We start from the raw sequence: 22,588 nt of genomic DNA, 5'->3' as shown, positions 1-22,588 counted from the left end.
TAACGTTTCGTGTTCTGTTATGTTTTTATTAAAAATGTATTTTTCGTTTTTTTCAGGTTCACGTAAACCTGATGATTCTGGAGGCACGAATGCAAGCGGAGCTGTTGTACGCACTCCGCGCGGTGATGCAATATATGACCTAAGCGAGGCATCGTCGCTGCTCCTTCGTCTACTTGCTGTCTGTCAGTTTGTCGTCGGTTTATTTTATCGTCTTTGCGAGGCGTCTTTGCGGACTCTGCACACGGCACAGTAAGGAACGAGCAAACGCGACACTGTTTCTCACGCAGTATATAACAATGTACCTTCACACAGTGACAGAACACATTCATTTACACACAGCTATATTATTCATCCATACGTACACATAGCAGCGAACAGAGAGGAGTTCACGTTATAATAAACTCACCGTACACACGCAGACGTACAGAATTGAAAACAGAAACATAATGAAACACGCGTGTGAGCAAAGAAGAAAAAGCGGAACCCCGAAATTCGAGTGTCCATTGTGAGACGGCGTTGCCAGGGTGTCCGTCGTTTGCTCGTCGCTCGTAATCTTAAACGACAAAGATTTCTTCGATGAGTCAGTGCTGAACCGAAGGAGAGAATCGACCCGAAAGAAAAGCTCCGCGAGGCGCGTGGAAGAAGAAATGGAAATTTCGATGTAGTTGCGTCGATATCGATGCCGACAAACGTTGATCGGCCACGGCGATAGAAGATAGCCGATCCTCGTCGAGTCTGCAAGTTAGAAGATATCGATGGTTTCGTCTCTGAATCGGAGGCGTATCATCCAAAGCGATATTTCTGTGTTTGACGCGCTGCCGTTTCCGCTCTGTAAACCGGAAACGCGGATGCGTTCTCATTTTCTGCTCGGTTTAGTTTTTGGATTTTAGACACCCCTGATGGGGGTTCAGGAGAAGAGGATACACGCGAGAGAGAAAGAGAGATTTTATGATTCGTTTTGTAAATAGACACTCGTATTTTTCTATGTTTGCCAAGATATCGTGTAGTAGACTGTTATTTTCGCGTTTCGTTATAAGCATTTCAGATCTGTTGAAGCTTTTGCCCCTTCCCCGATCGTCGCGTTTATCCTTTCGGTAAAATTTCCGTGCACATTTTTAAATTGTACTCTTTCCCGCTTTTAGTTTTACACAATTCCCAGCTGTAGGTACGACAGACGATAGCGATTATTATAGTACGTTCGCGGTTCTTTCTTTCTTTATCCGCCTTTCCGTTTTCTTTTTTGCATGTTTTATTACTAACGATCGTGTTTAGGAAACGGAACAAAAAGAAGTTTGAAAAGAGGGGAAGGAGAGGAGCATCGCGCGTCCGTTTTTTCCAAATTAATCAACTACTCGCGGCTCTTTATATATATCGAGAAGATTTGCTAATACAGCACTGCAGTTAATTGTAAGAATAAATTAAGAAGTCTATTAGAACACACTGTTTCCAATTCGAATTGACCAATTTGAAACGGTCCCGTTTTTGCGTCTCTACGTCGAGACACTCGTCCCTCCGTCGCCTTTGTATCGATTTGTCAATTCTGTGAACGAATAGACGAACAAAGACGACGATGGAACGCGACGAACAGAAGAAACAAGTGAAATGGAAAGAAATGAAACAATTTGTCTTTCGCGCTATGACCGCGATTCGCGTTGTACATATTATATACGTTTTAACCTCGTTTATTTCATTGACTATCGTATAACGAGAAAGCTATTAATATAAAAATGACAAAAAAGTGTACCTTCGTTTTCGTCGTATCCGTGTATGTCGAGAAAACAGGTGATAAATGAAGTCTTTAGATCGTAGGACGATCTGCGCGCAGGCACATGCGCGGCTTCGACGCGCGGTCTTTTTAAAATCGTCGCTCGGGTAGCCATGAGCGCGCGCGCAGAGACAAGCAATGCCTATCGGCTGTGTTTATTTACGATGGTTTATGGCGCTACTGTCACCAACCAGAATTATACGGCAATGTATTACTATCTCGAGCAAAAATCGAACGAAGAAGAAGGAGAAAGAGAGCGAAGAAAATCGAGGGCAAAGAGTCGTGCGCGCCGCACCAAATCATCGACAAATTTTTTCGTCCTTGTTGTTCGAAGGCTAGGCGTCTTCGAACGAACTTAAAACGCGTGGCTATTGTATTGGAAGCTGTGCGAAACTTTTTGGCATTAATGCGGTGCAGCGTACGCGAACTGCTTCGATTTTTTTAATGGCGAAAGTGAAAGAAAAAATCGGCAAGGACCAAGCGAAGGGGCGAACGATCGCGAGACAAAAAAAGAGAGAACGAAGACTCGAAACGATTGACCGCATATGCGCGTGCGTTTTATCAACGAATTTTCATGCCTTTCGCGTAACGTCGTTTTACTATATCGACGTAGGAAACAAAGAGAAGACGAGAAATAATTTAAAATGGAATGTGCGAATAATAAGTTCGCCCCTTCTGACCATCGAACGGTTGGCAACAGTAGAACGCACGCGCGGCGTTAGTGTGCGAGCAGGACAGAGAGAGGCTGTTTAAACAAATCAAATCCAATATTAAGTCGTTAAGGTACACGGGAGAGAGAAAGTGCGGCACAAAAAAGAAAAGGAGATAAAAAGAAAAAAATAAGCAAACTCTATACACGCGAATTACACGTGTCTGTGATCGCATATTATATATATATATATATATATATATATATATATATATATATATATATATATATAATAGATATATAACACATATACGCATTATCGAGATGAAAAACAAACAAAAAAAGGACCGATATATTATATATATTAATATTATATATATTATATATTTGTATGTACGCATACGGGTACATACGAAAAGCGTCTATACGTTTTACGACAAAGAGGAAAGAGGAGCGCGGGCGGGCGGTGTATTATCGATATTGCACGAGAGCCGAAAGAAAGCAAAACGACTAAAAGATAAGAAAAATCCATCGGAGATGTAAGTGTAGCGTTTGTAATTAACGGTGTCTCTTTATTATGTAATTGTGTATATGCGCGCTCTGGAATTATCGTATATTCGTGTATATGATTCCGAGTAATTGCGTTTTCATGGAGAGCGCCGTCTGTTCTCTCGATCGTGAAGCGAGTTCGGGGAGTAACGCGAAACCGATTCGACGTATCTGTCCAATCGTAGATTTACTCTCCTATGACCTTTTTCGTTTTTCTTTTCTTTTAACCTTGTAGACTCTTTCCCTGGATCGATTCACGAGCGAGAGAGATAGAAGAGCAGAGGATAAGCGAATATACGGCGCATGACCCGGCGAATTAAGAAATTAATTATTACGATTGAAGCAGCGAACAAACACACACATCTTAGAATTTTCGACCAACAGCGACGCGTTCGCATGGAGTGGACGACGTCCTCACATATCACATGAAGAGTTTATTCAGGACGAGTCTCGTGAGCGTCGATCGCTCTCGCGCGATCTTAGCCGTAGACAGGATTTAGAGCTGCGCCGTTCGAGCGTTTCCTTCGTTCGTCTTTCGCTTTACACGTTCTCCAGAGTTTTCTGAAAATTTCTGATCAAAATTCTCATCCTCCGAAGGAGAATCTTAACGTTCCACCAACACGCACTATAGAGACAAGCATCAATGCCGAGCATCGTGATGCATCGGAAGACTAGAATTTTCAGCAGGAATTTTCAAATAATAATTATTCAGGCTCCGAGAGTAAAAAATAAAGATCCTTCGATCAGCCATGTCGTAACACCTGAGCAACCGAAAACACGAGGGAAGTGACGAGTTACTCGATCACAGTATTCCGTAGTTTTTTTTTAACGATTTATTTTTCTCAATAACTCTCTTTCTTCTTTTCCATCTTCTTCTTTGTCTTCGCGCGTCTCGATTTTTTCGTATTTCTCTTCTCCATTCGTATGATTCTCCTCTTCTTGCACCTGATGACGGAACACGCGCACACACACTCACACTCACACACACACACACAGACACATACACACACACACGCGCTCGCGCGCGCGAAATAGAGTCGTTTACCTGTGCACGATCAGAGAACGCAGAAGAAAGTTAACCGTTTACAGGACCACCATTTTTGACGCGATCGTTCTCGACTTTTTCTCTTCTTCTCGGTTCCGCGCGTTCCAGGAACGAGAAACCTTTGATGTATTTTTTCGTAAACCGGTTCGAAGATCGCGTTTGTATTTAAGGACGTCCGTTTGTCAGTCCTAAACGATATTTAATAACGTAGATTGTATAAAAGGAATTATTTAACGCGTATATATATGTATATGTATTTAATGTTTTCGATACGACGCGTCGACACACGGCGTGTAAACGGTTAAAAAGGAAAAAAACAAGGAATGAAATAAATGAAAAAGGAGCAGATCTCTCCGACCAAAGAAAACTTTTAATATCGAGGCTTTTCGAGGCAACTTTAAAACCGTCATTCGATCATCAACCATTTTTGTACGCCAGTTCTCATCGTTACACGAAATCGTTCCTGATCGAGATCGATCGCGAAGGGTACTTTATTCTCAATCGTTCGAACAGAGTGATCGAAAGCTAAGGAAAAAAGAAAAGAAAGAAATTGATCTTCGAGCTACACACTCGCTATTTCTTCCATCTGTCTCTTGCTTTCTTCTTCCGTTTCTACTTTTCTTCGTCTGCCTTTCTCTTTTTCTGTTTCTTTGTTTCGTCCAATGACTAGTTCGTACGAACAACATCTGTAAATTAGAAGAAATTTGTGGATCGCGAACGAGCGAGAGAACTCGACAGAGATCGCCTCGAGGATGGGAAAAAAAACGGATGAAGTTGCGGTGTTCGCGGCGCGATTTAACGCCCGGACTGATCTCATAAAATAAATAAGCATTCTAATAGTTGGGAGAGAGAAAAAGTGGAAGGAAGAACGAGCTTCGTAATTGCTAGATTTAGAGAAAAAGAGGAAACGATCGTTTATCAACGGAAATAGAAGGGGAAGAAGGTTGAGCGAGGAGACAACGATCTTCATTGATAATTTTCTTTCATCTCCGCCTAGATTTCCTGACGTGATCAAGTTTTGCGAAACAGCCAACGCGCGTTTTTACCTTTTTGTCTTCGCTTTTACTTTCTGTATCGGTGGAAGAGAGCCGCGTTTGCGATAGAAATGGTAAAAGACAGTTTTAGGTTTTCCGTTTTACGTGTTTATTTTAAAATAAACGGTGGATATCATCCCGTCAGGATATCGGGTGAAGTTGGACGCCTCGATTAAAAGCGCGTAAGCGAGAGAAAAAAAAAATATAAGAGCATGGAGGTGGACGAGAGAAAAAAAAGACCCAGAGAATAGTCGATCGAAAGAAAGAACGAGGCATTTGTTCTACATGCATAGACACACCATACATGCATCATACATAACACGCGTATGTGTATCGTTTCTTTGCTTTCTTCTTCGTACATTATTATTATTATTATTATTATTTTTATTATTATTATTAATATTACTACTACTACCACTACTACTATTATTACTATTACTACTATTACTACTACTATTACTACTACTACTACTACTACTACTACTACCACCACTACCACCACTACTACTACTACTACTATTATTCTACTTCGTTTCATTGTTTTTTTCTTTCTCTTTTTTCAATTTCGACGATAGATCGACACACAGCTATAAAGCATTACACAAACACGATACCCCATACATTTACATAGAGACAGACAACACACTCTTATATAAAGTATGAACGCGTATTATCAAGAAGAAATATTGTTTATCGATCGCGAATGAACGTACATGTTCGCATCGCGAACTCGAGCCACCTCCGAAAGTCACAAAAACATATATAAAAATAAAAAAAAGAAAAAAACAAGCATATTACAATAGAAAAAAGGTGAAAACCGCAAAAAAAATATTACGAAAAAAAAAAGAAGAATAACGGAGCAACAAAACATTTACATGCCACCGTGTCGAGTATGATCGTGTGATAATTACAAGTGATTTGACTAGGCCCTTCCAAAATGGATTCAGTCGGTTATATTATTATTATTGTATCGTATCAGAAGAAATTGTAGGGCACGCTGGTGTCTGCTCGAATCCGCTTGATCTGCCGCGATCGTAAATTCCCTCGGGTTTTATACGTTTATACATTTTTTCTCGCGTTTTCCTTTTCTTCCTTTTTTTTTTTTTTTTCTTTATTTAAGTAGAGATGATTTCTTATCCCCGAAAACTCGGAGAATTCCATTCATGCGACTCCGCTTGAAACATCACGGTTACGTTGATTCGATTAAGCGACGCGGTCGAAGCCTAATCTTATCATGAGCCGTAGCGTGAGACGCTATAATTGTAGTACTTCATGGAATTATTCCGGGGGCAAATCACGTTGTGATTGTTTCGCGAGATCTATTCTTCGTTGTCCATTTCGTCCGTTGATCGATTCGATGTTGATCGTGTATTTTATATTATTCGCGGTAAAAAGATTTCCAAGTTTCGAACGATAGGGAAAGAGAGAGAGAGAGAGAGAGAGTGAGAGTGAGAGAGGGGAGGAAATCGCGCGCGATAAAATAGCGCGTGAATCGAGCCGACACGAGCGTGTAAGCGTTACGTGGAGGGTCGTATGTGATGTGATTTCTTTTATATCATAACGAATGATGAACACTAAGAAATGTTATAGTTTCATATAAGTGATATGTTATTTGTCATTTATTTTATCCCTTAATAAATGATGTTATATAAAAAAAAGAGATATACCATCGATCTTAACTTTGTACCTTTTCTTAGCTTCCTTTAATTCTGCGATATTTTTTAAATTATTTGTTAAGAGATAACTCTTTGTTACTTGTGTTGGTTGATAAGTTTCATTCCCGTCTCCATTTCATTTTATACCAAATCTATTTCATCTTCTACGTTTTATATCTCGCATCTTATACGATATATCACGTATCCCACAACTAACTCTTCACTCTCTACACTTAGACCTCAAATGTTGCATATCAGAACCCACACATAACACGTTACACCTGCTCACACACGCATACAATTCTACTTCCTATATTCGACGTATAATGCTCTCTACCCCACGTTCGTTAACTGAAGACCATCTCACCGTTTCCATACCACATTTCACTTCATATACAGGGTGGTTGGTAACTGGTGGTACAAGCGGAAAGGGGGTGATTCTACGCGAAAAAAGAAGTCGAAAATATAGAATAAAAATTTTTCGTTCGAGGCTTTGTTTTCGAGAAAATAGACTTTGAATTTTCGCTCGGTACGCGTGCAGTTCGTTATAACGGATCTCACTGTAGATCGTTGTCTCGATGGAAAAATTGAAAAAAGAAATTGAAAATAAAATATTTTATTCTATATTTTCGACTTCTTTTTTTCTTTCCGCTTGTACCACCAGTTACCAACCACCCTGTATATTATCCTATATTCCATAGCAAGTAGTGCCAATCCATATCTTTTATTTTGTGGGCCCTATTTTCCACATTTCACATCTCCATTCTATATCTCGTATTAAGCATTCCATTTCTCGTGTTCTACATATTACATACAATATTTTATACAGGGAATATCTTTTGTTCTTACTCTCGCAGCACACGTATATTCATCCTGCATCTAACTTTTTATATTCCCTGTCTCCTCTCTTATATCTCATACCCGGTATATCGTATCCATAGCCCATATCTTCCAGCCTAATTTCTACAGCGCATACATACCATCATACCACATCTCATATTTCCTATTTACATATTTTTCATCTTCTGGCACATTTTTTACATGTCCTTTCCCACATGCCAGGTCCAATATTTTGGTTCAACCATATGTCACACTCTCTGTATACGCCTCTATATGCCACAGCCTACGCTCTATTTTCTCTTTCCTATATCAACCATCAAATTACCAATTTTTCCAAAACCATGTCCAATGTTCGATATTCTAAGACATCTAAGATTTAAACGCACTGAAAAGTACAGTCCACGAAAGTAAATAAACAAATATATTTTCCAACAAACGAAAACGAGTTTCATTTTGTAGGATAAGAAGTTTCGTTTGTGGGATGAAGTGAGGATTTGCAGTACCGAACCGACATGTCCGAATGTCGGGACTGACATGACTGGGGAAAACAAATTTAATCTTATGGGACAGCGAGCTTCGTTTGTGAGCAATTCGTGAGCTGTATTTTACATCTTATTGGCATTTTCTGTGTCGTCCTAATTTCAAAGGACCGAATTGTTCAATTAGGATGTGGAGAACGGGCTGTGAGATTCAGCATAGAGAATGCTGAATATAAGAAGATGGTAATGGGTAGGGAATATTGGATGTCGGGTGTTAACATTGGTTTGTCTATATTAGATATAGAGTAATAATTGAGAAATAAAATAAGGGATATGAAATGCGATATATGAAGGAAATACTTACTTTTATCACCTTTTACCTCAAATGGAAAATTGTCTGCTTTCAGGTTCTACTAAGATTTTAGGAATACCCTGTATAGTTCTGTACAACGTAGTGTTTACGTAGATGTAATAATATCAGCGTTAATACTAACCGTACAACTTCAATATTACATTGTATTACTTTTATCGATTTCAAAACGAAATCAACAACTGTTCAACTCCACATATTAAAAAGAAGAAAGAAGCGAGGACGTTACAAACACCGTTCTCGAAATTTTTTTTCGAAATTGTCGTTATTTTCCTATGATAAATGAACCTGCAGAAATGAGTCCTTTACTTATTGAGAATTGAATATTATTTCCAAAATTGTAACATTCAAAATTATCTGCTTATAAATGAAATTATTTATATATATTATGAAATTAAGAAGTTAATAGAAAGTGGAGTTGGACTAGGATCGTCAATCTCAAAACGAATCTGAGGAAAATCAGGGGAAGGTAAACGAGAAAACGATCCATCCTGTCCATCATCATGTCTTACGTTTATTCGCCGTCTGCATATACACACGTGAAATGACATCAAACGTCTACTTGGTTGTACTCGTTTTTTTTTTCTTTAACTCTAGACAGTTAGTCGCTTGCCTTCTGTGTTTTACTTTAAAATACTTGCAAATTGTATCGTCTACATTCGCGCGTGCCGCCGCGGTAGTTACACGAATCTGTATCTGCGTGAGTGTGTTATGTGAGTTAATGTGCCTCCGGTGGTCGTTTACGTATGCAAGAATCGTTTACGGTGCAGTTCGTTTACGTGGACGCAAAAGGGTAAAAAAGGAACGGCCTGATCGACAGATAGTTTCACCGCCTTACCTGGCCGTTCCGATTTCTACGATCGATCGCGTGTTGTATTACAGGAAGAGCCGAATCGAGCCTGGCGTCAGTCGCAACGACATCTCGTCTTGCCGAAAACGGAAGAAAAATCGCGTGATAAGTGTCGTTCCTGTTTAATCTCGGGCTCGATCGTTCTTCGAACACGAATGTTCTCCTGACGCGACGTGGAATGTACAGGAAATGTTCCGAGACTGAAATCGGTTGTTCGATCCTTTTCATTAGCGCAGAGTAAAAAGAAAATTCGACATTCTTCTTTGTACTTCGGCTCGACGATTCCTCCAAATGGATCAAAATCTAGTCGTGCTAAATAATACTCGAGGATCGTATTTCGAGATACACAGCACTTGTCAATGTATCTTGTGATTAATTTTAATAATATCAACTAATTTTTCGATTTATTAGATTGCCACGATTTCTTTTCGTCGAGAGAAATCGCTACGAGATTTGAAGTATCCTTCTCCGTTCGATTAATCGAGGGAAATGTTGCGTGTGGGTCATCGAAACGCAAATTCCTCGAGTTTTTGGTTGATCGTATGACAAATACCATGATATTTCTACGCGATGCAAGTGAGAAACAGTGAGAGGATGAAATAGTGGCGGGACGAGAATTGAGAAATGGCAGGTCTTGTTGGATTTTCGCCACGGGTCGTGCGAGTCCTCCACGATCGATCCCTGCGCTCCGCGTTAGCCAACGTACGCGAACAATCGTCTCTTGGTGCAGACTCTACGGTAGAAAGTGAAACGAGACCGTGTTCTTGGTGAAAATAGGAAGGGGAGATTCGCGGGAACACAAGAGCCTTTTTTTTTCTCCTCTCTCGTTCGTGTTCGACGACGAACACACGCTCTTCATAGAAATTGTGCAACGTTGGTTCTCGGTGATTCTCGACGTATGTGATACTCGCGGCGGTATTCTACTTCGTTCTCTAGGAAAAAAAGGAAAGGAACGAACTGGTCGATCTGTCCGTTCGGTGCTACTTGATGCGTTTTTGTACTTTCTTCTCGGTCTTCTCGATCTTGTCCCCTCTCTTTTCTTTTCGAGGCTTTTTCGTCCGTAGTCGTACCACTTCTTTTCCCCGTTAGTACGTTCTTCTCGTTCGTTAGGCCCCAAGAAGTGACCGCAAAAGGTGTAAAAAGATTCGTGAGTTTAAGTTCCGTCATAGTCGTGTGGCGGTGGTGCGTGATGATGCAGGTGGACATGTGGCGGCAGTTCCACTGTGGGAACACCCAGGCTGCTTCTCTGTAACAGCAAAATTGTGTTCGATATAGTATCGTGTCTTTTGCTTTATCTCTTTATCTAATTAGAAGAGATCGAGATGCGGATTTAAGATCGAGACTGTACGAGATCGTTCGAAGAATAATTAGCGTATCGATCGGCGTTAAACCTTCGCGGAGTATTTTCATATATGACTTGTCGTCTTTGTAAAAGCAACGAACCTGCGATCTCATCCCATTCAAGGGGGTGGCAGTGGGGTTGTCCGGTGTATAGCCGAGCACGTGCGTTGAGCATTTCTCGCAGGCGCGACGCCGCCGCGAGGACGCGTGGCAGCGCAACGCGCGACACAGTTCCCGCGCCATTTCCGAGCACAGGGATTCCTGATGCTGATTCGGTTGCTGTTGCGGCTGCTGTTGTTGCTGCTGTTGCGTCTGCTGTTGTTGCTGTTGCTGCACGGATTGCGAGATCCCTTGCAAAGAATCCGTGCAGATCGGCGTCGATACCGGAGCTCTCTGCGTTTCGAATTTAGCAAATCAGAGAAGAAAACGACAAAGTCAAAGTGATTTTGAGGGAACACCTCGTGAAATCGATCGACGATCGAGTCAGATAGTTCTGCTCGTTGATACGCGACACGGGTAACAGAAGCGGAAACGAAAAAACACGACGAACGTACGTAATCAAAGCGAATCGGTAATTTAAGCGAACGAGCAGGTTCGTTCCTCGATACTGCGCTGGCTATCGAACGGAAGGCGAGCAAAAAATGTTGCCAACAGCGCGCGCAATTACGAGCAGACGTTGAAAAAGAGAACGGTCAAAAGGGGAATCGAATTAAGCGGAGATAACGAAGTTTTCAACTGGAAAAAATGCAAAAATAACGGACCTTGGTCGTGGACTGAGCTTCGTGCGTTTGCAGTCGGCCGGCATGCTTCAATGAAGGATGAGTTCATGCTGCTTCGCGGAAAAATCCACGGTGGGCCACACAAAATGGAAAACAAAAGTGACAGAAAATTTCATGCAATCCTAAAGTTCATGCATCGCGCGTGTTCATCGCCTGGAAAAAAGTCTCTGTTTTCTCGCCATCTGTCCACGAATTGTCTTTTTATTGATACAATCCGTGACAGAGCGGAGAAAATTGATCTAATTTGTGATCGTAGAACGATATCCCGTGGAATATCAATGTCCACGATATCCTTATGCGTTTCCTCTTGTTTCTGATATTCGTTGTAGAAGAGAGATACTCACCCGTTCCGCCGGCATGTTTCTCCTGGTACTATAGCAGAACTCGAAAATCGCGATCAACACGGCGAACGCCAGGCCGCACAGCAGTACAACGAATACTCCACCTATAAGACAGCACAAGAAGTTCAACTTCCAGCAAATGTAAAAATTCATCGGTCCTGGTCGCCTACAGGACGCTGTTTCATCGAATTGTTCGCTAACCCAAGAGGTGCGACGCGATTCGACTGAAGGTGGCGGCGATAGCAAGTCGAAACAGAGGAATAACGAGTTAGGAACATTGATATTCCGTGTTATCGAATATTAATGTTCAAATGCTACCAAAATATATAGAGTGTCTCGGAAGGAAACTGAATAAGTTTACAGATCTGTTTGACAGATTATTCCGAAACAAAGCTCATAATGCACATATCGTACATGATATTTTTGAAAACGTATGAATCAGAGCCAAAAATATCATGCGTTGGTAGATGCTATAATAATGCCGCGTCGATACTTTTTACGACCATTGTAAATGAAATTCTTTCAAAAATTACCTATATTATCCACTCCCAAGGAATTCGCCTTGCTCTCCTTGCCCTTCTCAGTTCTCATACAAGTATCACCGGGACTCTTCCACCATTTGTCGTACAGCATTTGGATTTCTCCCTTTTCCTGAAGCTCGAGGATTGCCAGAGATATCTTATCTCGCCATGGTGAGCCTACAAACAATACGAACCGTTACGATCATAGACAATCTATTCTATAAACATGGAAGAAGATAAAATTCACCCATTGGTGTAGCGATGCCGTATCCTTTGCTATCCAGAAGTCCGCCAATTTGGGTGAGATTGCAGTCCCTTTGCACGATGTAATCCAACATGGTCGACTCCATTAAGAAAGCGTAATCGCCTTGAAGAACCCTCTGGATCCCTTCTTCGTAAGTGGGCACGAACACGGATGGTTTCTTGTTCTCCATGAACCGCCACATCTTCTTGTACGTCTCGATCATCGAATCCTTTAGATCGTTCGCATTACTATCGCTTCGTACTATTGCAGATAATTATGGGAAATAACTGGAGAGATTGCTGCGATAAGGAGGCGCTCCACTTTCAAGTAATTTGAATAAAGTAACAAAAAGTAACTAAAAATTAATCGAAATTGAATTATTTCTTTCATACGTACTATAAGTTCATAGTCTACTAATACTCGTAGCAATCAATTTTCGCACATTTGCATATGGAACCTGTATCTTTCTTTCTTTTCCGATAAATACAGTTGAAATACTGGAGCTGTCCTCTTATCGCTGCAAAGTATTCAATTAACCCGAACGAGACTGATCTCTAACTAAAAGATTATTTCTAGCAATTGTCATCTTCGTGGGCGCATCTCCTTTTTATCTCGAAACCAATAACATTTTTTAATCTCAATTCTCCTTGGAATATTTCTTTTTATGTAATCTCATCTCCTTGACTGCTATTCCAATATTGGCTGACAGCAATATTAAATTGCTAATATCGACTGTTCCGCTGCTTCTAATTAAGGACGAACGATAAAGATGATTACCCTGAAGAAAGTCATGGTACTTCCGCTATCCAAGGTACCATAAGCGATGTCCGTCTGACCAGCGAGATCCTCCGCATTTTCAATGGGAGTGATCATCCTCTCGACCGTAAGGAACGCCGCCAGGTTGGCAGTATACGACGATATGATGATCAGCGTGAAGAACCACCATATGCCACCCACGATCCGCGTGCTCGTTGCCTGATCAAATTTATCAACTGCAATATCTTCAGGAAGCTATCAGACGGCTTTTACACCGGTTTGGTTAAGTTTATACCGTTTCGCGTTGAAAGTAGTAAAAGCACAGAATATCGCCAAGTATTCCAGGGCTTTAAGTTTTATGAAAAGGCAAAGTAAAGTCGCGCATAGTGGCGTGATAAAAATTTTACGCCACCGCGCCGCGTGGATATTCGAGCAAAGCAACCTTCATCGATAAACTAGAGTCATCGTGGTTCCACCGCTGAGATTCTATTATCTCTGTGGCGCAATTTCGCTTCTCTAAGTCTCTAAGCGAAGGCTCGAAGCCCGGTTAATTCACTCCGCTTAATGAAACGGGCCGATCGCCATCGTTCCACGTCACGGCTAACCGAACAACGCAATGAGACTCCTTCGAGCTTCCTCTCCGGCGGACAGCTCGAAGATCGTTCTGGAATTCCAGGTTTTAGATGTATTTTCCCTTTTTGGTCAGCATCGTAGAAGGAAAAGGAAATTTCTGTAGAATATTCGCTCGCGATATAAAGTTGACAAAGCGCGATAAGAGGTTTGAGTATTTCCTCTTACGTGAGTCTGCCACGTTAATCTTTATTTGAAACAAAGTTGTGTCATTTCAGCGTAATCTTAATCACTCGCAGTACGAACGTCCATGTGAATCTAGGTTTTTAGGATAGTTATAAAAGAAACGCGTTAATTCGCGTAAAAATGTTGCTTTATCGCCTTAAGGTTTAACAAGAACTTTGTAAAACGAAACGTATTGTAATGAAAAGTTTGTAATATCGTTTAAAATTCCGTTTTAAACGTTACGACGAAACTATTGAAAATGATACATTCTCTTGTCTATTCTTCACTATTCGATATCCACCAGATTAAGAATAGAAAAATTATTGTCAACGCTGTTGTTACAGGATGATAATATTACAACAAAATTCGTATGTTAACAGCGTCATTTTTGAAATGGTAATTACGGAGCCTGGGACAAAGTTTTATTTCGCCCGACCATCACGGCCCATCGATTGGAATAGCGCGACAAAGACAACGGAACGCATCAGATATGTCGCATATTATGTTTTCTGGCCATCGACTCGATATTTGCGAGTGGTTTTTTTCGTACGAACAGGTTTTCGCAAAATAACATAAAACAGATCGTCGATTCGATGATATTCTCGTCGATCGATCCGTCCGGTTTCCCCTTGCGGCTATTCGTCAATGTTTTTCCACTCTATTAATATGCATGGGCATTTGAAAGAGCTGGCGCAAATATATAGCCAGAGAAGAGCTTAATAATCTGTTTAATTTAAATTGAGTTATTTGCACTGTAAATTTGGTAATTACGGTTGTCAATACCTTTGAAATAAAATTGTTGAAACTGTTCACGGTAGAATCTCACCCTCCATATACATGTCTACGTATGTAGGCATATTTGCGTGTTGTTTTTAAGGAAAGAACATATCGTATTACGTTTATCGAAATAAATAAATGTATCGTAATGTATTTTTCAAAAAGTTCTGTTGCATCAATCAAATGAATATTATTCGTATGACTCGTATGATTGCATCGTGTGCAACATTACGTTTAATCAATTAATCAAACGACGAATGTATTTATTAGGTCATCCCAAAAGTCTCTTTCATCTTATAAGGAAATATTAGATGCACAACATTTTTTGTTTTATATTTGTTCTATTACTACTTTTGTTCTGTTACTACAAATTGAGTCATACATAATTCAATAAAATAGTATAACGTAAAAAATGTTATGCATCTATTACTTTTTTTATAAAACTAAAGAAGCTTTTAGGACAACCTAATATTTCCGGTAAAATTGGCCTCAAATAGCCCATTGTGCCTTCTTGACGAAACTTGAAAGAATTGAAAAATTATCATTAAACGAAGAAACATACAGACGCGAGACGTAGATATAAAAATGAAAATAAGCCGAAGAACGATCTTCTAAAATCGTATCGAACAGTGTGTTAATTTTGCACGAAAATTACAGTGACATACCTTAGGGTTCAGATCGCTACCCTGCTGCATCAGAGTGCCAATGGTGAACCAAAAACTATTGGCCAGCGAGAATTGGTTCTCGACAAGTTCCGACTCTGTATGACAGGGATGAGGGTTGTTCCACTCGTACGGGCTGATCCTAGCAACCACGAACATCATCACCGAGACAAGGACGTACGCAGCCAGCACATACAGCCAGATTTGAATAGCCAGCGGGTTCATAAAGGAGAATAGTCGAGCTGGATGACTGGTCGGTACCTGTAAACGAACTTCATCTATCGTTTCGAATCGGATTATCAATCGAATCGAATCAAAAATCTACTGTACCCTCGAGCACGAATATTTTACAGAACTGGAATTATCTTTGGATTTATTCCTATTCTTTTTTATTTATTACAAAATCTTGCAACATCTGAAAAATCTTGAAAGCTCTGTGCATGCATCTTGACGCGCTACATATTTTTATATTTCTGCTCGTCTTCATATATTTTCATTTGTTTCATACTTATCATAAATGTATAAACATCCGCAATTTAGTCATAATATGCTCAGCAGTAACTTATCTTCCAGATTCAAAGTCCATTACATTCTATCATAATTTTCAATTGATAGTATCTCTTCGAGATCTTCGCTGGATGATAACGAAGATATTATCGATTAACCGTACAGATTACCAAGGAACTATATCACATTGTTATTAAACGTGAAAGTGCATGCATATCGATTTTCATTTCAATTGCTAGCCGGCAGGCCTAGCTCATAACGTCGCTGTAAATTCTGCCTAACTGGCGAGTTCATTATCGACCGAATGTGTAAACGTGTACCGTTTGCCAGGTCGAAATTGAAGAGCGCGGTATGTTTGTCGCTTCGCGTTTAATCTCGAGCAGTTTACCAGCTACTATTCTACAAAGAGCGATGAAAAAGTACGGCCGAATGTCACGAAACAGGGTTTTAGCATTCTAGAATTTTATTATGGTTCTTTGAATGTCGAGGTTCAGTGTAAATTTAACAGAAACGATTTTTAATTAAAACCACGTAAAAGTAAGGAAGATTTCAGTTTGATCGAAGATTCGAATTTAAATTTGCATCAGGAACAATTTTATAATCATAGCTTAAGCATCGAAATCGCAATTTCTATCCGCCTCGAGTCTTTCCATCTCGTATCTTGCACGTTCCACCGGTTCTTCTTTCGATTTTCTACGAACTATTGAAGGAGACACTTTGTTCGATCCTTCGACAACTGTTCGATTTTAAATCGGTTAATTCCGCTTACGAAACTGTAAGAGCTGTAACGAGCGTTCCACAGACTGGCTTGTATTCTTTCTTCGATCCAGTAGAATGGCAAAGCAGGGAAGATCGTCGTCTCGGAGAATAATCTACTCTCCTTAGTCTTCGTTCATCTCGTTTGCTTTATGTTCGGTGCTTTCTTTTCATTGATGAATTGTTTCAGTTAACTCGAGTTTCTATTGCTTTCCACATGAACTCTTTCCTTTCCATTCACTTTTTACACTTCCATTCCTTTCCTTTGACGAGCGATACAAAAAATTGTGTCTTGTTTTACCTAAGGCTTGAACGTTCAAAGTACAGAGGGAAGTTTCGACTTGGACGAAATGCTTAGACGACAATTAACTGAATTCGTATTTTCCACGTTTTTCTAGTACAATGGTACAGTATCGGTCTGTCTAATTCGCGAGGCTGTAACGCATGGTGAAATTTTACTATTACGCGATTTTTTCCGTGTACCGAGTAGGATTTACGAGGTCTCGTACATTTATGCTCGCAACTGTGTTTGTCGGACTCGTTATATTTGGCAGAAATTCAGAAAAAGGACATAGTTTAGGAAATAGATCGTAGATGATTGATTGGATTATCGTGATTTTTAGACACGCGGCATTATCTGTTCGATTTATGATTTTTAAATGTAGCCAAATGTAGTCATCATAGAAATATATCGTAGAAAATACTAAATATAGTTATAAAGAATTTATCCAAGGATTAAGAAGAAGGTGTAGGAAGATTGGCATTAAAGTTTCAACGAAAGTTAAAAAACTCTTGCATCGTCACGTAGCAATAAAATATTATTAAGTTAATGGCGCGAACGTCGAATCGATAAAGGTTCCGCTGGACCACGATGTCCTACCTTCTTTTCTTCGTTAAACGGTTTGGGAATAGACCGCAAGGAATTGTGCAACGCGCGTCTGCGGCAACAACAGATTGCAGTATCGTGGTAAGCGCTTTGACGCCGGAATCGCGGACCGTAGACGATCAATTACGATATCGAATAATTAAAGGACACCTCGACTGGGCACGCCGGCGACGCTGATTGCAATTAAGCGGTCGCATTACACTAATTAGAGAAGCTTCCTTCGTTCTACGCTGATTACATCCCGATATTGCGAAGATTCCCAAACCCCTTCTTCTCTTTGTCCCTCAATTGAAAAGAAACGAATGGATCGACGTTTAAAAGTTTTAAACGAGACCCGTGGATCGTTCCGTTGTTTCCTTCCGTTCAATGAGAAAATTCTCGATAGAGTCGTTTTCAGTGATTGCGCGATAAAAATGTGCACGATCGAAGAAATATTTCGAAGAAGTCGGTCGTATGCATAATAATAAGCAAATGGCTGTAAGTATTAAGCGCAAGTAATATTAAAAACAAATACTAGATTTCTTGTGCATGATCTTCCGTTGCTGCTAGTTAGTAAATAGTGTTAAATCTTAAGTATTAGGTTGTCCGAAAAGTTTCTTTCGTTTCATAAGGTGATAATAGGTGAACAACAATTTCTGTTTTATATTATTTTATCGAATTTGAGATGCGATAGCAGTTATGGTGATAGTGCTACTGCTATCGCACCTCAAATCGGTGACCCCGACGTGATTTACAGCGAAAGAGGTGGCCGTGATAGTGCCATTGAGATTTCAATCACCACGATTCTAAGTATGTTTGTGAAATGGAAAATAATAACCAAGGAAGTTCAGCCAGTCAGATGGTCAGCGTGCCTCCACTGCAGCCCACGAACACCACGGCATGGTTCGCCCTATTGGAGAGGCAATTCGAGGCAGCGGAGATCACGAACGACAAAATAAAGTTCGTGACTCTTGTCAAATATCTTGACAGTCGCCACCTACAGAACATCGTAGACATAATGACGAATTCCTCAGCCACGGGGCGATACGAGAAACTGAAATGTGAGCTCATTCGCGTATTAATCGATACAGACAGTGCTCGGGTAAAGAAGATGGTGGAAAGCGAAAAGGTGGGCGACAGGAAGCTGTCTCAATTTTATCAGCACCTTAGAAAACTCGTTAGCCCCTCCACGCCTGATGATTTCATCCTCACGCTGTGGAGGAACCGACTACTCTACCCGCATCAGGCGTGTCCTTGCCGCAGTCGACGACACTAACCTGGAAAAGTTAATGCGGTCAGCGGGACCTTATAGCAGAGGAATTTGGAGATGATCACCAGCGTACTGCCCGAATAACGACGGTAATTGATCCACCAGTTCAAAACGTTGGAACGAATGAAACATGGCTCGTCCCTTTCAAAGCGTTAAGTGACCAAGTGAACCCCAACTGAGGGTCCAGATGAGTGTGCTGAGTTTCAATCATCGTGCGGTGTGGATGGGCGTTTATAGCGTACGGTCGTAGGCCTCCGTTCGTCTTTAGTATAACGTGCAGAGATGATGTCCATGGACTTTTCGTTGGCGTCATCACTCCTGGCTCGATCATTGTCTCGTATCCTGTCAGCTGCTTGCGTCGGTCAAAGGTGAGGCGTCGAGGTTTGCTGAAGATGGAAGGGCCGTTTTCCATGTTCGTCGTAGCGATAGGTCCAGATTGTACAGTCTTAGATTCGCGATGATCGAAGTCTCGGTAGCGCTCTCACGGTCACACAACACCTTTTTCGCTGCAGATCACGTCGAGGTCACACCAATTTGAGGTGCGATAGTAGTCGGTAATAGAGCTGATGATGCTGGGTGTAGATATCTCTGAGGGGTTAACTGCTGCTTTTTCTTCTCATTTAGATGTCGTGGAAGAAAAATCGGACTACGGGCGCCGGGATTTGAACCCGGGTCCCGAACGTTCGTAACCTAAGGCGCTAACCACTGCGCTGCCGTCGTCCGGTCGTATTTGCTGTTGAGTGCCGCCACAAATTAGGTATGATCCATTTCGTTCTATTTCTATTATTATGTTCGCGCGTAATTCAATAAGCTAATATAAAACAAAAAACATTGTGCGTGTATTATATCCTTATAAAACGAAAGAAACTTTTCGGACAACCTAATATTTAAATACTATTTCTAGTAAATACTTCGTCTCTTACGCATACAGGTTCGGGTATTTAGTTGGCTTCCATTTGCCTTTGCGCATTTCCAATGTCATCCTTGCAAGTTAAGGATTTAATAAGGAGTCAACTTGGAAATTCTTTGCTTTAGAATAATTTAGAATATTTATTTTATTATTTTAGAATATTTAGAATACCCTTTACCGTGTAATCCGCTAATTGTTGTAGAATTATAAAGAAAATGAAAAGGTTGATGAAAATATCTGAACATTACCTTAGGCGACATGACCACACACAATGGGCTATCTTGATTGTTATATGAAATAAGAAACTTTGTACAAATGAGAACCGCTATTCCAGAACAGCTTGTATTCCACAATACGCGATAAAAGAATAACCTTCGTTCTCGGCGTATTTGCTCGCTGGGGAAAGTAACTCGAAGGGAGAAAATTTGCTGGCAATTAACGTGGTCGCGCTATGAATTAGCAAGAACAACGGCAACAATAAAAACCGTGCGAATAACGATTTCATTCGTGATTCGAATACTACCAGTGGCGTATACCGTGTTATTTACGAGCAACGAGTTTGTACCAAGCCAAAAGGAGGGGAAAAAAAAGAAAGGTATCTTCACTTTGCTTTGAAACAAGCAAACACGGCGGTGAAATTGAAACAAGCTGCAGCAAAATATTAATTTCCATGGCGAATGTGAAACGAAATTAATTAAATTTCCTATCGTTTAAAAAGCTAACAAAGTTAAGCGATTAAGCATGCTGTTTATAGCGAGTTATGACGTCCGAGAATTGGAAATAAATGCTTTCTTTTATTTCCTCGTTTCTTGTTATCTGATAACGTCTCTTAATATGAAACTTCTATGAACATGAAATAAAATGTTAACAAAGATAAGTTCATTTTTGGTAGGTTTAGTTTTTTGCAAATGTACGTGTGGCATAATTCATTTTTGAAAGAGACTAAACAACGTGTAAAAAATAAGAATTTGTAGCGGCACTCGGCAGTAAACTTCCCAATGGTTTCTGGCTCGTGGCTCGCTACACAAAGACCTTATTCTTCGGATAAGATGATTGCCAGATGTCGATACATTTTCACGGTATATTTGACCTGCTATAAATCTTAGGATTTATTTAGCTAAGGTTCTTCAAACGAACGAATAGTCTTTGTCTTAACAGTCCCTAAATCTATCACCTACTACGGGAATATACGGGAAATCTGCTTTTCTTACGTACGATGCTTCTCGCTAGTAACTTTCTCTCGAGGGCGGTTAGCATCCTTCTTCAACCACCAACATGGAAATTAACCAATTAACAGCAACGTCCATTTCCCTCACTTTCCGAACGAAGTCTTTCCTCGATGAATCCGATGATCTCGTATCCTTAGACACACCCTATCATAGTTTTCCCCATCCCATGCAGCATCATCGTGACGGAAAGTCAGTCGTTAGACGTCAGTCAGAGTCGATAGTTGGTAGTTGGCAGTAATAGTTGACCCGAGTTCCTCGGCATCGTAAGCAATCATCATCCGAACTTGTATCGCTAATGTAACCGCTAATAGTAATCGCGAGTTCTACGCCAAGTAGAACATATAAGTACATATAGCGTATCTATTAATAAATATATCTTGTTAACTATACCTGAGTGTTTTTTCCGCACCTGTCACGACCTATCCACCTCAGGTTTATAAATAAAGTAAAAAATATTTACACTCAACATAAATTTTGGTATATTATACAAAAGAGTTATAACTACATAAGAGTAAAAAAATCACATTATACGAAATGTTGTTGTAAAATTAGTGCGTTGTATGCGAAGATGAATAAGAATTATTTTTATTATTGCTTTACACGTTAAGAAATCGTTATTTAACCAAAAATGATTTATATATCTTATCTAAACAAAATTTGGAAGCTGTATAAAGATTTTTTCTATGTAACTATAAATGTCAAAAAGATTCTCAATTCGAGCAACGAATTAACTTGTCTTCTAAAGTGAACACGATAACAAACTTCTTCATTTTAAGTTCAAATCAATTATGGGATAATTCTGATAAATCTAATGAATCATAAATATAAATCAAATATTATGGATAATTGTATGTTACTTGATTTTGGTGACGAAATAAAGAAGTATGGAAAAATACGATAGAAAAGGGAAAGAGGTGAAAGATCGAGAAGCGAGAAGTGGAACTGACACGGTCGTTCTGTAAATTTGGCCCAATTGAGAAACGGCCGATTGGGTTTTCCATCGTTAGCCGGCAAATAAAAGACAAAACGTGGAACGAGGCTGAAACTGAACGAAGCACGATCGTCTAGAAAATTTTATATAGGAGTCGCGACGCTCGTTTGTCTTTCTTGCTGTCGTTACTGTCGTTGTTGTTCTTCCATGGTACGCACACTAAAAAGCTGGCTTTACATTAGTTCAGTCGCTGAGCCAAGCGATTACATTCCAGTTGTTTGACTGGAAATCGATCAATGTTATGGTCTGTGTTATTCCAAATTTTTTTTTATCGTTTAAAGTGGTAGATTGTAATAGATACACCGTACTACGTGTCAATTAGTATCGAATATCGAGATGTTTAGATGATTCCAGTAATGCTGGAGTGTTGTGTTCTCGATGCTGGGAGTAAACATCGGATAGTAGAATAGACTTTCGAATCATCGAGTCGTTGGGCTGGTTTGCTTATTGGAATGACGTCCCTGTAATGGCACGAGAACATTGTTTCCATCATTCCAACAACGACCCTGTGCTGGATTGGATCACCGGACTGGAATGCCACTAGACCAATGTAAACCCAGCATTGTTCGCTGAGTTAATGTCGTGAATTTCTAACATCGTTTCTGCGA

General features: G+C 40.2%; 2 protein-coding genes across 10 annotated transcripts in view; one reads left to right on the top strand and one right to left on the bottom strand.

Moving 5' to 3' along the window:
* LOC117232926 (sestrin-1) overlaps positions 1-5,245 on the top strand; it is a 150,441-nt gene extending 145,196 nt beyond the window's left edge. For both annotated transcript variants that reach the window (XM_033492726.1, XM_033492717.1), the window contains exon 12: positions 57-5,245. In XM_033492726.1, coding sequence (XP_033348617.1) covers positions 57-143 — 87 coding nt within the window. In that variant the 3' untranslated portion in view covers positions 144-5,245. The remainder of the gene's footprint in view (positions 1-56) is intronic.
* A 3,630-nt stretch (positions 5,246-8,875) lies between these two features.
* LOC117232889 (glutamate receptor ionotropic, kainate 2-like) overlaps positions 8,876-22,588 on the bottom strand; it is a 113,981-nt gene continuing 100,268 nt past the window's right edge. For 6 of the 8 annotated variants that reach the window (XM_033492653.1, XM_033492669.1, XM_033492661.1 and 3 more), the window contains 7 exons: positions 15,456-15,713; positions 13,240-13,437; positions 12,466-12,691; positions 12,231-12,395; positions 11,701-11,801; positions 10,680-10,970; positions 8,876-10,482 (listed from right to left, as the gene is read on the bottom strand). In XM_033492653.1, coding sequence (XP_033348544.1) covers positions 10,390-10,482; positions 10,680-10,970; positions 11,701-11,801; positions 12,231-12,395; positions 12,466-12,691; positions 13,240-13,437; positions 15,456-15,713 — 1,332 coding nt within the window. In that variant the 3' untranslated portion in view covers positions 8,876-10,389. Of the gene's footprint in view, positions 10,483-10,679; positions 10,971-11,338; positions 11,407-11,470; positions 11,510-11,700; positions 11,802-12,230; positions 12,396-12,465; positions 12,692-13,239; positions 13,438-15,455; positions 15,714-22,588 lie in introns of those variants that run through there. The other 2 variants (XM_033492699.1, XM_033492691.1) reach the window with 2 other exon arrangements.

This window comes from Bombus vosnesenskii, unplaced genomic scaffold (assembly GCF_011952255.1).
Source record: "Bombus vosnesenskii isolate JDL3184/JDL3185 unplaced genomic scaffold, Bvos_JDL3184-5_v1.1 scf7180000013263, whole genome shotgun sequence".
In the NCBI taxonomy this organism is placed as follows: domain Eukaryota; kingdom Metazoa; phylum Arthropoda; class Insecta; order Hymenoptera; family Apidae; genus Bombus; species Bombus vosnesenskii.
Note: the sequence above shows the minus strand (reverse complement) of the source record. Positions and strands in the feature narration are given on the sequence as shown.